Genomic DNA, 18,561 nt, shown 5'->3' with positions numbered 1-18,561 from the left:
ATGACCTAATAGGTCTTTCTTGTCTTTAACTCCCCGTGATTTATCCCACAAGACTAGCAGAATGTACTCCAAAGCCCCATATGTGTGCATACATCTTCTGTTTGGGAACGCTGTATTGGTTTAAGCTCTCTGAATTCATAACAGCACAAAGCCCTCTAATATTTAGATTTTATTTCTGAAGATGTCCATAAATCAGCAGACAATAAAAGGGGAAAAAACACACCGATGATATGATATCCTAGTATTTCCCAATATCCTTGACACAGCAAATCAACGGTTTGAGTGAACACAGACTACAAATGGAACAGCAATCAAACAGAAATGTTAATGCAAATCTCCTATGCACACTGACACAGTAACAAAAGCTATTCCATTTTGTCATGATCCAACCCTACCAGATGCTAATAAAAGTACACGCTCACGATTTGTAAATATGCCACAGGCGGGACTTTCAAGAGCACCCAGCATCAATCCTCCTGCCACTTACACCAGCCACAGCCACTCTGTGGACACAGGGAGGAAGCTCCTGAAGGTTGCATCCCAGTGTTTGCATGGAAGACGCATTTATTCAGCTTTTACAAGCCCCAGACCCTCACGGAGGCTCACAGGCTCCCCTTACCTGAAGGGCTGGCTGTTTGTCATTCCTCTTCGGAGACTTTAATCCACTAACTTGTTGCTGCTGCTGCTGCTGCTGCTGCTGCTGCTGCTGTTGCAGGAGAAGTTGTCGTGCCACCTGGAGAGCCTGTAGGGAGAAAGAGGTTGGAGAATTGAGTTCACAGCCAAGAGGGCACGGGTAGCTATACAAACAGCATACGGGCAAGGCAACCCCTGGTCATGGGCTACCGCCTCACTCCTGACGCACCTCCACTGAGGAAAGCAGTGGCTTCCACAAAAATAACACATTGCATGCAATGGGGTGATAAACCACCACTGATTTCCCATTTTGACTAAGGAGAAAAACAGCACCAGCTGATGTTTGCCTCCTGGGTGTGAGCCTCAACAACCGCAGGAATCCTGATGGTGAGCTCCATAGAGGGGTTTTTGTCCCTGTGGAGCAGCTCACAGCCCTCCTCACTAATGGGCAGGCTCCTGTGCTTTCAGATTTCAGATGCCTCCTCTCCCAGCAGATCAGGTTGGGTTTACAGAGGAGGTCAGTTGTATATCAGTGTCTGTTCCCCAAGCACCAGAGAACATCAGGGAAGCTTCTGGAAGGCCATAGTGGGAGAAAGAGGAGAGGTAGCAGCAGGCAGAAACATGCTGAAGGCTGGGAAAGCTGCAAGGAGCTGGAGAGAATGCCAAGAAAAGCAGGGACAGCATTTCACCTCACCAAAATCCAAGCCTTGGACTTTGATGATCCTTGTGGGTCCTTTCCATCTCAGGATATTCCATGATCCTACAAAAATCACTGTCAGCTCATGATGGACCAGTTGTGGGGACTCAGTGGGAGGGGGCACAGCAGCAAAGGGACAGTGTGACAGTGGAGGGGCAAGGGACATGACCCTGAAGGCATCAGCAGGCAGGATGGGGGGGGATTATTGCAACATGTCATGCAAAGCAAAGGAAAAGAGTCCCTCAACACTGGAGCCTGCTGCTCTGCAAGGCCCGATTTCCCCATCAGGTGGGGAAAAGAAATCAAGAGGAGATAAAAGACAGAGGGAAAAGATGAGGAGCAAGTCCCTGCCCTGGCTCCCTGCTGGCTCCCCAGCCAGGGGACAGCAAGGATGATCCCTGCAAGACAGACTGTGGGACAGATGAGGCTCTGCTGGCGAGACCCTAGCCTGCTGCTCCCAGAGGATTCACCAGCACCGGACTCGGGCCTCCTTGGTCTCCTTGGAGACGTTCAGTACATGTGTAGGTGGAAAAGTGGGAAGGCTGAAGACTTCATTAATGTAAAACAAGAAAAATAGTCCCTTTGCAAGATGCCTACATAGAAGGAGGGAAAAAGCCTTCCCCACTCCTACTGTGTATGTTCTCTGAGTGATTTAATTAATACCTATTTAATTAAGAAGTCAGATATGCTTGAGGTTTCACTTGCTCCTCCAAGTTGCAGAGCGTTTAATCTCAGCGCAGAACTGCTGGGAAAGGTTTGATATCAAGGTCTGCAAACTCGAATCCAGCCCCCCACCTACCAGCCCCCAATAAAACCTTGTTATTTTATGGCCTAGACCCATCTTTTTACTTTTGGAGAGACACTGGTCAGCTCAGCAGACTGAAGAACCACCACTGCTGACCAGGGCAAGTGAGGAGGAGAGACCTTATAATGCTTTGGCAACAAGCCCTCCTTTCCAATTTAAGAACAAGTCTCCGCTGGATCAGAAAAACTCTCTAAGGGTGCATGTGATTTCCAGCAGAGCTTGGTACGGTGCAGGTAAAATTAGATTTTGCATTTCAAGCTGGTCGGAGCTTAGTGCACCCATAACATCTCTAAATTGGTCCCTGAACCTGCAATGGGTGCAGGGAGCTGCTGGGCATGGCTCTGGGCTCACACACACAACCACCACCCCCACGATGGTGTACCATCAAGAACCAGAAATCCCTACAGCCTACCAAAGAATACAATGCAACAAAGGAAACCTTTATACAGAAAACGCTAAGGACGGTTAAAAAATACCTTATTTTTATTCAATTAACTTATTTAGCTGTTAAAGCATCTTCAAGGGTGGGCAGAGGCAGCAGAAATAAAACCTACAAGACTTAAGGGGATGGGCAACAAATACTCACCTATTTAACAGGGGTGTTGTATGGCTTATTTAATTAATGAATACTTGTAAAGCACTCTGAGCTGCTCAGACAAGAAGCTCTATACAGTACAAGCGCAACATATTATTATATATTATTAAGACTGGCTCTGCAGAAGAATAATTCCAGGTAAATGTGCAATCAAATGATCATTTTAGTTCCCAGTAATTAGACTCAATAGGCCAAAAAAACCACAGAAGCCTTTCTTTAATCATACACTAAACAATCAGAACATCCCTAACCTTTCAAGCTACAGCCTTTTTGAATAAAACATCATCAACTTATAGATATTATTCCAAAAAGAACCAGTCACCATATGTGTTGTCTCTTTGAAATACAGTTGCTATAGCAGACCCTGCATGCATTTCATGTGATATGATCATATTCTATCCGTTCTGGCAGCTGAGAGGTTGCACAATTAAATTGGCTGCCAGAAATTTTTGAAGATTCCCAGAACTAGTAGCCATGCAAGAAATGCCTGCTCTCTACACTCAAGCTGGTCACAAAGCTCCATGCATCTTGGTGGGGTGGCCACTGCCACCATAAACCCCTACCATGACTGACCCCACACTAGTGAGGGTCTCTGGCTGTGGGGACAGGCTTGCACTGGCAGAGCTCTGCTGGAGTAAAGCCAGAGCTCTGTCCCTGCTCCAGTCCAGCTGCACAGCACCCACATCCCTCACACCCACCACTGTGAGGGTCTTCATTCAAGGTGACATCTACACCACCCCATTCCATGTCAGTTTGTCACCTGTCTTCGTGCAGACCTGGTGGGACCTGAGATGGCAAGAGGGTGGAGCAGGGTAGGAAGGAAAGGATTAGAAAGAATTAGAAAGAATAAAAGAGGGCTAGAGGGAACATCAGGGATACAAGCAGCCAGGATGGACATGAACATCAAAGGGAAAAACAAGGCAGATGCAAGTGAGGTGGCAACATGCTGACATTTCAGGCAATTGCAGCTTGAAATGGCATTTCCCACCTCTCCTCTCAAGATTTTGCTTTTTCATTTGCAAATAACTGACAGCAATAAAAGCTGAGCATCAGATGAGCTCAGGTTTAAGATGTGGAAGGTTGTTTATAGCTCAGGTATGCTTCTTACTGAGTGTCTGCATCAAGTAGCTACCATGTCCTTGGTGGTACAGTGAAGCCAGCAATCCCACATCCCTCTGCCTTTGTACTTCTCTCTGCTCAGCCTTTCCTCCCTCCTACCTCAGACCAAGTCCTGTCCTTGCCACTTCAAGCCTCATCCATACTCCTCACACATGACAGGACATGCACAAGAAAGACGGCCGGCTTGGGACACACTGACCCTCTCCTCTCACACGCAAAATACTTCAAGCCCGCTTGGAGTTTGCCTTCATGGAATTACTTTGCTGATGTCAGTTCACACCCGGTGGACACCCATACAATCCAAGCCAACAAGCATCCCACCTCTACCCCCTTCCCTGGTTCCAGGCAGTGCCACTCCCGCACGGAGCTCATCCCTGGATGCCAGCGTGGGAGCCCTGCTGAGGCTGCCGGTGCTGCACAGTGCTCAGGCGAGGATAGACAGGGAAATTAATTTGAGTGAAGTCAGTCCCACAACCTTCATCAGCACGGAGATTCACAAGCAGGCCTGTACATTAATAAAGCTTCCTGTGGGAGTAGATGTTGCCTTCGATTTGCATGTGAATTCAATGCTAGTGAGAAGTGCCAGACTGTCAGACATGGAGACCAAAGTCTCTTATCTTTCCAAAAGCTTCTGTAGCAGTTTCCCCACATTTCCTTAATCATCTGCCTTGTCCTCAACTTACTGAACAGGCAGTAGAGAGTAAAGCTGGATTCAGTTCAACTCCTGCTGCTGCCAAGTCCTGAAACAAGGGTGCCAGGACTGTTTACTGCTAGCCAACAGCTCTTCTAACGTGGCCCTCTCCTCAGAAGCAGGTGCTCTGACATCTCCAAGCTCTTTTCACACATTCCTCCTCACTGCCGTAGTTACATCCTAAATCTCCGCCACGTGCTTGCAAGTGAACAATTGCCAGGGGCCGTTAAAAACCAGCTCGTGTTTGTGCATCCAGACAACAGCGTGCTTCCTCATGAGATGGGCAGGTGGAGATGCCAAGAGCCCCCGAAACCACAGAGGTGCTTCAAATATCTGGGCCTGTAATTACCAGCAGCCACATTATCTGCGCTGCTCAAAGAGCCTGCAAGCCTGGACAAAGCTTCTTGGGACACCCAGAGACCCAGACACCAATCCTGGTCTCCAGCAGTGAATCACAGAACATCGGCAACCATCCTCCTCTCTGCACCGAAACACAAAGGGGAAATCCTCCCACTTACTGGAAAAAAAGAGAAAGGAAAGCATCCCCCAGCAAATGCATCTTCCATGGGTTTTGGTCACTATGAACATGGATTTGGAAGGACAACATCAGGGAAAGGCTGCCTACCAGCCAAGTCATCCTTTGCTTAAATGCAAGATACAGTAAGTGAACTCCCAAGGTGTTTTCTTATCCATTAGGAAATCACCCAGACATAAGAAGATTTTCTAGTGTAAAACAGAGATCAGTAAAAAGGCAACTGAAATACAGCACTTGAGAGACATTGCACAAACTTGGAATGGTATTTGAGAGTCAACACTGGGTGACACCTAACCCAGGAAAAATGTTAACAGTACATCAACCGTGAGATGAATCAAGCCTGTTTCATTCACAGAGTAAGTGGGAAACCCCACTGAAAAGCCCTCTCCCTGTGCTTAGGGAAGTGGCAACCATTTATTATTTCCCAACCACTTAAGCACCAGGAGGGGGAAAAAAAGTACACATTTGAGATGACCAAGACAATTTTATTGCAAGACAGACAGAACGTGACTTGTTTGCCCAGCTGTTGTTTGCCCAGAACACTGGGCACTGTTACCACCCCAGTTACTGTTGTAATTCGACATTTTCATGAAAGCACCTCGACCTTTCAGTTTCACCATCCTCTTTGGGCAAGCCCTGATGAAGGCTAAAAAGGCAGCCCTGCCTCTGACTTCATGTGGCCAGAAACTCCTGATGAGGGAACGGGGCTGGGGAAGGGAAATACACTGGAAAAAGAGGGTAGAACATTAAAAATAGACATGCTGCTTAAATGCCATATACTTGCTTACAGTGTCAGTACATAAGGAAAACAGAAACAGGATCCAGTCGCATGGAGCCTCTTGCTAACTTGTTCCACCACTGCAGCCAGTACAAGGCAGCAACACTCCAACTTTTTTCCATCATCCTATTCCTACCGAAGAAAAAGAGCTCCAGCTCCTCCCTTCCCATCTGCTCCAACTGGTATTAATATCAATCAGTTATTAATGAAATATGATGACCTACAGCTATAACAGGCCTGGCTCTAACGCCAAGAGAAGCTTGTTTCTGAACCTGAGGTTTATCAGGCACGGAAAGATCAATCCAGGGAACTTCAGGATATATGAAAGGTATGTACATGGGAGGGTGGGAAGATGAGCAACTGCCATGAGGATGCAAAAGAAAGGGTAGTCCTGCCTGGCTGCCAATTCCCAGGGCAGTTGTGCAGTAATGAATGGGCTGCCTCTGAAATGTCTGGATAAACATGCACCCAGAAGTTGCAAGGAGGGCACAAAACAAAATTACATGTGTTTTTACAGATTGCTAAGGATTCTGGGCCTTTCCAGGTGGACAAGCCTGCTTATCGGGAAAGCAACTTGAGAAAAGAGGAAGGAAGAGTTCCCAGAAATCAGAGGTGGTCCCGCAGCCATCTGAAGTGTCCAAGCAATCAATCTTGAAAGTTAGTTGCCAGCCAATATCATACTCTTTCCATTATTTCAGTTATGGTCATTGAACATCAAAACAGAACAAAACAAGCAGAGAGGGATGAGAAGGGAGAAATTTTAAGGGCAAAATCTGCCCTTGGAGCAAACAAAACACTATGTCGGTCCCAGACTTCAGAAGCGAGACTTTGTGTGTTGACCTCTGACAGCCGTACCCCTACAAGCTACCACTGCTGCTCAACTTCCCCACTGAGGTTTGGGCAAAGCACGGCTTTGCAGCAGCAGGCATGCAGTTCTCCCGTTGTCTATTTCTCCCCAAATTTCATGCTGCCTTTAGGCACTGAGAAATCGCCCGGTCAGCAGCTCCAGGTGCCTCTCCCAGCGGAGCATGGCCCACCTCCCAAAGGGCTTCTTGCTTCCCTTCAGTCTCACAAGGCAAGTACCTTTGTTTCTCCTGGGTGGGACGAGGGGGAATTTAGATTCAGCCAGCAATCTCTCTTCTTTCTCAGCTCCCATCTGTCCTCACACCCCGCTCCACTCCACAGCTGCTCCCAGCAGAGCGGCAAGATGCAGCTCTGAAGCTCGGAAGCCCGGATGCACCCGGGCTTCAGAGCTGCTTCATGTCTCTCCCACTCCTGCCTCCTCTACCTCCTCTCCTGCGACACTCTCTTCTCCTGGAGCAGCAGATGTAGAGGAGCGGTGGTAGGAGGCAGACACATTGGAGGGGAGCCCTGCTGCAGTTCTCCTCCGGCAGGCTCAGGAGCCGCACAATGTGTGGAAACCGGCGAGGAGCGGAGCAGTATGCAAAGGGAAAAAAATAAAAAATAGTGCAAAGCGACAGCAGTGGGTAGTGCTGTTCCTCTGGGAGGAACAGAACAGGGGGAGGTGAGATGAACCAACTAGAGAATAGGAAAGGAACCAAAATGAAGAGGAGGAATAAAATGTAGAAGATGCAAAAAAGAGAAGCAGATGTTCTTGCAGCACTTATTCCCTCTGACATTCGTGCCCAGCTCTTCCATCTTCCTCCAGAACTGGGAAATGAGCTGCTACATGCTCCCTTCCCCATTGCCACCACCCTGCCCCTGTGCCACACACAGAATGACACAAAGCCAAGAGCCCCAACACTGCTCTTGGCACCGCAGCAGGGAAGTTTGAGGATAGCTACAGACAGGACACGGGGCTCTGCTGTGGGACACAGCTAAGATGCAACATAACCTGGTGAAGCATTCTTGCTGTCCACTCTTCTCAACAGCCTTGGATTCAAACAACCCCCATCCCCATCTCATCCTCTATTTCCTTCTTTTATTAAATAATCCTCCTCCACCTACCCTGTTCCCAGCTCCACTGGTGCAGCAGAGGGATGCCCTGAGCCTGGGGAGATGCTGCTGGTTGTCTGTACCCAGCGCCTCACTTGGCTGCAGCAAATCTGCAAGGCTGGCTCCATCCAAGGGCTACCAGCCAGCTCGTCAAGCAGGGGAGCTTCAACAGCAATCCTTCACCCAATAAAATGGTCAGCTGGCCATGAAGGCTTTGCTTAGACACAGCAGACTGGTCTGGACAACTGACTGACTAATGGGTGATTCCTATGCTGGAAAAAGAGAAGGGACCTGAGGTCCACATGCACAAACCCTGGCTCACATCCTGTCCCTGATGTGACAGGGGCAGACTTGGAGCAAGGGAGCTGGCAATGTGCCTCATGCTGAAACATCTCCTAGAATAGTTCAGTCATAAGGAAAGAAGATGAGTCTTTATTTTTCTTCCAGCAGGCTTAGCTTCTTTCCTCTGGAATAGATCCTGGCTACCAGTTAAGGAGATTCCCTCCAGAAAAAAGCACTGGAAACAGAAACCCTTTCTTCCAAACCCACAGGGTGGAGCTGCCTGTGTCCCAGCTCTGCTGCACTTCGTTCCTCGTGGGCACTGAGGTTACTCCTGCCGGTGGGAGGACGAACGGACTCTATGCTGCTGCCCTGCCATCCCACAGCCCATCCCATGGCTGGCAAGGTTCTTGTCTGTGAGGACCCAGAACCACACAGGGGGAAAACAGAGTTTGCCTCAAAAAAAACCCATTTTCTATTTTGTAATTTATTCACTAACTCCTCCAATTTCGGGGAAAAGGTGGGTGAGCTATTTTCTTCAATACTTGGAGACACTACAGGGATGAAGGGGGCAGGCAGCAAGGGACAGCAGGGTGAGAGATCAACCTCAGCCAACACTGGGAACTTGCAAACCCTGAACCAGCTACAACAGTGACAACGGCTACAAAAATCCCTTTTTTGAAGCATAAATGAAATCCTCAGGCGGCTACACCACAAAAACACCTTCTGTCCCCCTCTTTTAAAGAGTCACAGTCAGGACTCATCAAAGCCACTTATAAAGTATCTGGCAAAAAGATCCCAAACATTAAAAATGGTTCTCTTTATTTTGGCATGCCAAGACTCACAGCATGTAGAGGTCTGTACCAGCAAGAAAGGAGGGATGGGCCAACACATCCTGGTAAAACGAGAAAGGATACAAATCTTGGCTCCCCGTTCAAACTGAACCAGAACTGAACTGTGCCTGAGTGATGAAAAAAATCTTATGGGATTTTCAGCTCGTTTCTGTAGGCTCGAGATCAGATTCTGAACTACTGTGTTTATCCAAAAGTGAACCAGACCTTTGAATATTTGGAGGAGTATTCACTGCTGAGCCGCGTTTTTCTTGGATGTCAAAAGCACGGGAAGTTCTCATATTTTTTAATAGAGAAGAGAAGAGGGATAAGGTGCGGGGGGAGAAGGAAGAGGGCCTTTTTGTTGCTACGACATAAATAGTATATTGCATACAGCTGCTTGCGCGCTTCCCTGTGTGGTCAACAAAACAGGGAACATATTTTAAGCTTGTTTTCCAAAACACTGCATGACAAACTTGTACTCAGAGGCCCATGAAATACGGCCCCTGACAGTGGACATCTCGCCACGCTCCATCAGATACTCGCTGCTGTTGGGTGAATGAAGGAAGCAAAACATTGGGACAGCCCAAACCACGAAAACTAAGGCTGCAAATCACATCTCTGCACTTCTATGGCACAATCTAATTTAGAACAGCTTGTAAAAACCTTAATTTTAACAGATCCTGGTAAAGCAAAAATAGGCGAGGTTCAGATGGAGGAGACAAAAATGATTAGAGGCCTCAGCAGATACTAGGCAAGATTGATAAGGGTGGGAGTGTTTAGCTTAGCAAGAGATGAGTAAGAGGGGAGATGATAACAAGTACACAAATTGTGACTTGGCCTGAGAGGGTACATCTGGTACTTTTGCCATTTCTCATAATGCAAGAAAAAGGGGACACTGAATGAAGTCAGGAAGCAACAATCACCCAAAAAAATTAAAGCAGATAAAATGATTTTTTTTTTCCCCTTCTTAATACACAACTCATAATTACTCTCTGGAACTTACTGTCACAAGATAATCACCAGGGCCAAGAGCATGGGGAGGATGCAAAGAAAGGATTAGACACTTGCAGTGATAGTCATGAGAGCATTTACAGCATTTACCTTCGGAAAGACAGAAATAGAAATCAAGGTACAAATGTTTATGCTTCAGGGCACGAACCAACCTTCAATTGCTGGAGGCTGGGAGGACACTTTCCCGCATGGACAGGTCCTTCACTGGCTTCTGCCCAAGGACTTCAGCCAGGGCTGGAGAGGTCCAACAGGATGTAATTGCTCCTGCTCCTCTGTCTTTCCACGTACCTCAGTCCTGCACCTCTGATCCCAAAGCCCATTCCTCAGCCCACCCTTTGCCTCCTCAACCCTCAGGGAGCTTCTGGGAAAGGGGGGCCAGCCACGTGCATCAGCCCAGCCCCTGTCCATGTCACCTGGCCCCAAGCTGCTCATTTCCTCTTTCTTCTTCATATCACATTTAAGTTTCAGGTCCTTATTTTGCCAGCCCTTCCTCTCCCTGCTATTTCGACTGCCATTTTTTCTCCCTCAAACCTAAACCCCCAGCTCCAGCCCCTGCCATCCACTTGGGCTCTCCAGGTAGTGCTGACCCCCTGGAGCCAGAAGGCGAAGCATCCACCTCCTCCTGCCCAGACCCATCAGGAATGGACAAGCTCGAACGCAACTTCAAGATGTCAGGCAAATTTTCCCTTTCTCGATGTGAAGCCATTCCTCAGAGGAAAGCCACATCCCTGAGGAGGAGGAGGAGGACCCTCCTGCCGATCCGGCACCTACGGGGCAGCGGCAGTCAGGCGCTATTATGGACCGCAGAGCTCATCAACGCGCTGGAACTGACATGCGACTTGGGGAGACAAAGAGAGATTCTGAAAGCAAGTCAGTCTATTAAATTTATACCTACCTGCACAATGTGAAGCAAACCACATCTCAGTTTCCTTTCATGTGCATGACAGTCTTAACTTGTTTCTTTTAATCCCATAAAAGCAGCTAAAGCATGCAACATGCTTCCCGGAGATGAGGCAAACCTGTATTTTACTTCCTGACAGTGATTTAGTTTATAGGGTGTTGTTTTGGTTTTGTTTTTTTTTTTTTCAGGGAAGATAATGAACATCGTCCAAAGCTGGTATTATAAAGGAAACACTACACACTACATGCTAGACACCTGGCATTTAAAAGAGAATCCCATAAATTGACACCGTCTGTAACGGACCAAACACAGCTGCAACCCCTTGCGCTGCACAGACACCGGCACTGGAGGCTGGAAGATCCCAGCATCTCTCGCCAAGGTTTTCTTTGGAAATCAGCACCCTTCTGAAAAATCAAAGCACCTCTCGTTGAGTCAGTCACACCCCAAGTAGGTCCAGGGGGATGACCAGGGCTGTGTGACTACGCAATAAATCCAGCAAATCCAAAGGGCCGAAGCAGTAATCCATGGAAACGTTCCAGGCAAGAGGGGGGGGTTTAAGTGCCTTTAATTCCCAGCTGCAAGCCCAACAAGCTGTCAGAAGGCGGAGACCACTGAACACAAGGGGTTAATGGCCTTGCTGAAGAAAATGATCCACATAATTTCCTTTTACCATAAAACAATACGTTTATTATTTTCTGTATATCTGTTAAAGGGCATGGCCTTCTGAGTGGAAAACAAAACACAGCTTGGTCACATGTTTATTTGCTTCAGCTACTCCCTTTCCCTTCTGATAAATAATCAAACATGCCATCCAGAAAAAACAAAACCAGTGAGCTGGGAAATTTGATGGTCATCAAATAGACTAAGATACCAAGAAAAGCAGCCCACTGTTCCCACAGAGAGTTTTCTGCCCCACACCTACACTAACATCTGAGTAAATAACTTCAGTCACTCTTTCCATTTTCCCCATGCAATTACTCCTACTGTTAAACAAATTGTCCTTAAGGCAGTTGCAAACACCATTTTTTTTCTGCGAAGTAGAACAACTTCTGAACATTAAAAAGCCAGACTAGCAATATATTTTCAAAATATGTTTGTTGTACTTGCGGTTTGGCTGAATACACAGCTTGATTTCTCTCTCTCTTGCTCTCTTTTCTAGGAAGATGGGGGTTTAAGGTTTAAAATTTTAAAGACTATTTGAATCTTGGAGCAGCAGGAAAAGCCTCAAGGAGGATGGGTTTTCTCCATAGGGCAGGCAGCATATTTTCCATTTTCTCTTATGTTTCACACTACACAAGCACCACGAATTCTTGCCAAAAAAAAAAAAGTTACCTGCTATTTCAGTGAACTTTTGCAGGGGGGAGAACCACTGAGAAATATCAAGCATTTTTTTAAGTCACTTGAACAGAGGGGGAAAAATCCAGCATCTGTGTTGTGACATGGATTACCCAGAGGATCTACACTATCTTCCAACAACCCCTGAAGACCATTCATACAACAATCATTAATACTGAAAAACTGCAGAGAAAATCCCTCACGAGAGAAGTTAACAACCATTACCCGGCGTGAGCACGTTTTCCCTTTCCTTTTGTAGTATCACAGGTCTAAACAATAGTCATATGAATGAGATAATAGCCATGCTTGTCTCAGCAGCCTGATTTTTATTAGCATGAAATTGGTACAAATATTAGCGAGGCTGGTTCGCATGCGGTGCCAGAACCACGATGCAAACAATTTGTGGAAAACAAAAAAGCGACTTGGTGGGTTTGTGCCACTTCTGCTGCCCAGAGCAGCAGCCACGTTTCCCTTTCTTGGGGGGGTTTGTTGTTTAGGTATTTTTGGCACTTGTGCAGGGAGAAGCTGCAACACCCGGCGAGCAGCAGGGACGGCTGCTCCCGTGCCAGAGGGACATCGCAAGGTGACGAGCACCCCAAAAAAGGACTCGGTCCTCCTTTGGTTCTCCAAAGCCATGCCAAAAACCCCACCCTTGTCAACACCGCAGTAAACAACCTGAACTAGCTGCTTTTGCTTCAAACCAAAGCAATTCCCCTCTCCTGTGCTCCAAGCTGCCTGCGCAAGGCAGCGCATTAAAAGTTCAGCCCTGCCTGCACGCTCCTTTCCTCTGAGCGCTCGCAGAGAAAATGAAGAGTTTAACAGAGTGAGCTCTTACTGTCTGCCTTTAGATTTCCGTCTTCGCGCTGGAGATGTTTCTGGCTGTTTCTGTGAAGCGGGGGCTGAAGAATGGTAAAAAGATGTTTGAATAAACAGGAAGTGCCGTGCAGCCGGAGCACAGGCTGGAGGGAGACGCTGGAGCACTGCCCTTCGCGGCAGCCACCGGGCTCTGCCTCCACAGTAGCAACCTCTGCTTTTACTAAATGACAAAGAAACCGCAAAGCATTCCTTCCCTAATTCTTCCCTTGCGAAGTGGTGAGATCAGCCGGAGCTCACAGGTAATCTCAAAGTTGGGTTTAGCACTACACCAGGAACAAAAATCTAGCGATTCTGCACTATTAAACCTCCCCCATCTGTGAGCAGAAACAGGCAGAACTAATTATGTCCCCAACTAGACCAAACAGCAGCGAGAAGCACACCTCGCTTCTGTATCTAGGCAAATTCGGATTTGCACGGAAGTCCAGCCAAGCTTGACGTTCCTACCCCTCGACAGTGCTGTGACTTGCTCTGGAAACCGGCTCGGGAGGCTGGCCGGGCTGCAGAGCTGTTTTCTCTAACTGCGTGAACTGAAATATAAACAACCGCCCAAAAAATACAACTTGTCTCGGGCGCAGGGACTTGCATCCAGCATCTCCGAAAGCGTAACTTCAGCATTCCAGCAGATGCCACCCCTCCTTCGTTGTCTCCTTCCCCTCCCTAAAACAAACTACCTATTTAACTGGAGATGACTAACTAACCGTCTCCCCACCCAATTATCAAAGCCCTGTCTGCTGTCATATTGGTGACATGACACAGATATTGTCAAGAAAAAGTAAACTGGGGCTGGCACTCGAAGGCAGCTCGTGAAGAGATGAGCAGTCGAACAGCCATATTCAATAAAAAAGAGGAACAGGATTCCTTTAGAAAATCTATTGCTGTTGTGGCAACGTGCTGCTGCCACTGAAGGGACTGATTTGTTATTTAGCATGTAGTCTTGGACTGTCTGTCATTCTGGGTGCTAATGCTCTGCTAAAATAACTCATTGGGAGCTGTCAGTGGGATGTTTACATAGGCCCCCAATCTTTTCTTCATACAAGGAAATTTTTTACTGGAATTCATCTTCTTTTGATCTCACATTCAAAGCAACAGCAGCTTGATAGACATGCAAGTCTGAAAGCAAATCCAGACGCTGAAGATAAACCGCCAGAGTATGACAGGCAGGAGCATCTAAAGCTTATAAAAATGAAGAGAACAGCATGTCGTCTGAGTATTACAATAGCAGAAATCAAGAGACATATTAGGTGGAACTGATCAGCCACAAAAACAGTTCAAAAGGCAGATCATAGAAACAGAAGACTAAGCTAGAAAAAAAATAAAATTGGAAAGATCTGCTTTACAGAGGCATCACCTCCTTTCTGAGCACCGCGGCGTTTCCGCTCCAGCATGTAAACTTAAGGGGGAAAAAAGAACAGGGCTGGTGCTGTCTCTACTAACTCAGCAGTTCTTACCTTCAACTCACCAATTAATTTGCCGAGTGTACGTTTCAATTACATGTTATTCAAAGTGAAATAAAAATAGGACACTGTGCCACTCGCATCTATAGCCCAGCCCTCCCCAACACCACAGGGATGGGGAGTTGGTGCCTCTTTGTTAGCAACTGCATCCCCCAGCAAGGTGCAAAAGGGGCCCTGGCCTGAGCCCCTGCCACCATTTTAGCCTGCTCATCTTTCAAAGGACTGAATCTTGGGATGCTCCTGAGCTCTGCCTCTGCCACCAGTGGAGAAATATTAGTTCAGAAGGTAATTTTATTTAAATTAAATTATGTGTGCCACAGAGTCCACAGCTATGTTCCGAAGGCGACACTTGCCGGGAAACAGTTGCTGAAACTTTCTCTAGAAACCCATACATTTTTAATTTTTCTTCCCCAAATAAGCTTCTTATTCTAATTGAAGTCAGCAAATATAATGAAAAAGTAATTCTCAAACAATTTTGTACTTAGAGCTGTTTGTTAACAAACACTGAACGAGCAGCAGTGTTAGGTTAAAGGGCAGCAGGATTCCACATTATAATTTAGCCTGCGGTTATTTCTGATTAAGAACACCCTCCGGGATGGCAAAGCAAGATCTTCTCTTGCAGCAGGCATAGCTTTTAAAATTAGCCTCCTTGCAATAATAAAACCAACAGGAAAACTGTGGATTTAAAACTGTATTAACCAATTTGAAGTGGTGCAATCAGTTTATGTCTTGCTTTCTGCAAACCACTGTTCCCTGCCTTAGTCAAGTTTCAAATGTAAAAATGCTGCCTGGATTCTGAAACTGTTGTAAGAAAGTCACCTTCTGTCATGCTTATGTAGCTATCTAATGTGCTAAAGGCTGATTATTTATCTTTAAACTGTACTAGTTTAATCTTTTAAGGTCACCACTAATCTGCTCCAACCTTTTAAAAAATAGCAGCTTTCAAGACTTAACTGCTGGAATCACTAAACTCTGAGCTGAATGTCATTGTAAGGGATACATTAGCCAGAGTGAGTGTAGTTTTACAATGTAAACACCAAATATAAATCCCCACCTAAATGAGAAGAAAAGTATGATGTCCATGCCAGGAGAAATACCAGTAAATAAGACCAATGCCATATTATTCCACACAAATATCGTTACAAATCATGTTGCTATTTATTTCTCCTCCCCCTCCTTTCCCAGTACAAAACTTGGGTATAATTTAAAGATCATTAGGTGAGGTTTTTTTATCTTTTCCTTTTCTCAGCAGCAACTTTGCCTGCCTGCTGCGAAGCCTCCTGACCACATTTGGAAGTTGTTGTAAAGTCCAAATCCCCCTCACAGGTTATTTGTGTGCTTGTGCTGCACCGCAGCCTTTTATACTCTTCTTTTTACTTTTCCCCTAGACTTCTTCTGGACTTGAATGTCACAGTAGACCTTGAATGTGAAATGGCTTCAAGCTAATTGCTTTAATTGCTTGAAGATGTGCAGGCAGGTGAAACCTGATCCCCTTGGCCATTGTAGAGACCAGGAACAACACAGGAATGTTTACATAGTGGTTTGAGTTTAATAGACAGTAGAGCTGAGTTTCAGACAGCTAGCAAAAACACAGCTAATAGGTGACCTCTTAATGTAGTCCTCCTTTTTAAAAACAAAATACAATTTCATTTTATATAAGGCAATGTCCCTAAATGCCAAGGTTATCTGCTTGACTTTTTGAGTGAGCATGCACTGCGTTGCACCTGACATTAATACCAGAAACTCTATCCTGAATGCATTTCCCTCTACCTTAAAACAAAAAGCACTTTATGTGTCAGTCACCTTACAAACAGATTAGAGCTGGATGGGGTTTCCTCGTAAGTGCAGTCATTTTAATTTAAAATTGAGTGTTTTTCACCACTGTCATACTCCTTCCCCCTTCTCCCCTGGGCACTCCTACCCTCTGGTGGGCACCGGCACAAGCCCTTGGAGGGGTCTTCTGGAAAGGCCAAGTACTTTTACTGCTTTTTCCAGAGCTTCCAATACATTCCAGTACATCACCACACTGTGAAGATACAGACTAGCTGCGATGCACTTCTGCAAAGGCACAGCTTGGTTTCACACACGGCATAAATTCAGCAGCTCTTCCGCAGGCAAAACTCTCCTGACTGAGAACTGCAGCATTTGGGGTCACTGACGATCAGGTTTGCTTTCCAAGAATCATGAGGTAAGTAAAACACACTTGAAACCAGCCAAAGACCAGTGAGCAGGTACAGCACCAAGTGTAAAAAGCAAAGACTGAATTTGGCAGCAGTGGTAGCATAAAGGTATTTACTGTAGGTCTAGTCCAAGAAACAAACACTGAAAACAGGTAATACCAAATAGTCACTTTCCTGGCGCAGGCACTTCAAGTTTTGTTGCCAAGCCTAAAAAACAGTTAAAACCACTTGTATTGAGTGAATACCAGCCGACAAATGACATATGTTGTATCCCAGACATAAAAGAATAAATAAAATAACATATTTGGAGGAAGGAAAAAGGAAAGGCAATTGGAGACATAAGACTGGAAAAAGCACAAGCACACTGAGGCAGAGGAGATGAGGCCAAACTAACGTGTATTTGATACGAACGAGTAAGGAAAGCAATTCCCTGCCACGCAGCCCTGCAAATAAAGTCTGATTGTGGCAATTCCACTCAAAAAGTTTCAAATTCTCTAGTACTTTATGCTGGAGCTACCAACCCCTTGAACAGAAGCAAACAGAAGCAGGAGGGAGGCTGCTCCAGCCACTCTGGATGCATCTGTGGCTCCCAGGAAGACAATAGACACTGGCTGCTCTGCTCTACCTTGCCTGTTATTCCCAATCCTCTGAAGCAAATGAGTAACTGATCTTAAATAATACAGAACAAAGGGAACAATAGGAGCTGGAAAGCAAGCTGGGATACTTGGGAACATGCCTCTTTCTTTTGAGAGAGAATCTCGCCAGCACACATGCACACACTGAGTTATAGAAACACAAAAGTTGTTGTCCTGTGCTGTCCCCTGTCCCCACCCCCCCACCCCCCAACAACCTCCTTAAAAGCTCAAATTCCAGCCACTGTGGGGTTTTAATAGATTTTTTCTGTATGGCCTGAAAGATTAAGAAAAAAAGGAGAAAGTTCAGAATAGGAAAAAAAAAAAAAAAATAGAACAGTGTCAATTTAAAGATTTAGTATAAACTAGTCCAAGCCTGTGGGAGGAACACTAAGTGGAAAAAGTAAACACGGTCCCCCCAAGAAGTTCCCCTGGAAGCCGAGCAGGCAGCCAGTGCCTGGTACCCGCTGCCCCGCGCCCGGGGAGGTCAGCCCAGCTATGCTAAACTGACAGGTTCAGTTTACAGCAGGCCAGCACTTTGTTTGGATATACTGGCCTTGCTCACCGCCAGCTTAACAACAGATGGCTCGAAAACTTTCATTATGTTGCAGAGGGCTGAACTGCAAACAATCGGGAAAACTGTGAAAAGTTTAACTCCCTGCAAGCCGAGCGGGGAAGCGCTGTCCTCGCCAGCCGGCGTCTCCTCCCGCCCCGGCCATGGGCGCCTTTAAATTAATTAAAGCGGGATGGGATGATTAATCATACCTGCGCACGGTCCTGGGGATGCCTGGGAAAAAGAATTTGCGATTTGACAAGGTCATTTCAATAAAAGTAGCATTCCAGGAGAAAATGGACTTTGACGGATTGCAAAGCTGATTTTAAACCTTCCTCAAGCCTCTGGCTCTAGGAAAGTTATAGAAAGTTTCTGCAGTAATCCTCCAATTGGGGTTTATCAGGAGCTTTCTGATGAGTGTTCTTCCATCCACAGAAATAGAGCCTCCATTCCTCAAATTCCCACTTCAAACTTTCGCCCTCCATGACAAGAGAAGGCCACCAAATAATCTAACATGCAGATCTGAATATGATTTATCCAAATCTGTGTATAATTTAAATATCCATCGAACTGATTTGATTCATATGCACCCTAATATCTTTTAACGCTCTAAGGCAGGTTATAAATGCACCTTCCGAGGTTTAATTCAATTGACAGTCTTATATACATCTCATCACTGAAAACACATTATTTTTTAT

At 46.1% G+C, this 18,561-nt stretch overlaps 1 protein-coding gene across 17 annotated transcripts in view; it reads right to left on the bottom strand.

Moving 5' to 3' along the window:
* Positions 1–18,561, bottom strand: part of FOXP1 (forkhead box P1) — a 383,544-nt gene that overhangs the window by 112,326 nt on the left and 252,657 nt on the right. For 15 of the 17 annotated variants that reach the window (XM_032121320.1, XM_032121318.1, XM_032121319.1 and 12 more), the window contains one exon: positions 620–742. In XM_032121320.1, coding sequence (XP_031977211.1) covers positions 620–742 — 123 coding nt within the window. Of the gene's footprint in view, positions 1–619; positions 743–6,936; positions 7,083–13,003; positions 13,096–18,561 lie in introns of those variants that run through there. The other 2 variants (XM_032121331.1, XM_032121335.1) reach the window with 2 other exon arrangements.

Source organism: Corvus moneduloides, chromosome 11 (genome assembly GCF_009650955.1).
Source record: "Corvus moneduloides isolate bCorMon1 chromosome 11, bCorMon1.pri, whole genome shotgun sequence".
Classification (NCBI taxonomy): Eukaryota; Metazoa; Chordata; class Aves; order Passeriformes; family Corvidae; genus Corvus; species Corvus moneduloides.
The sequence above is the reverse complement of the archived record's forward strand: the minus strand, read 5'-3'. Positions and strand labels throughout refer to the sequence as shown.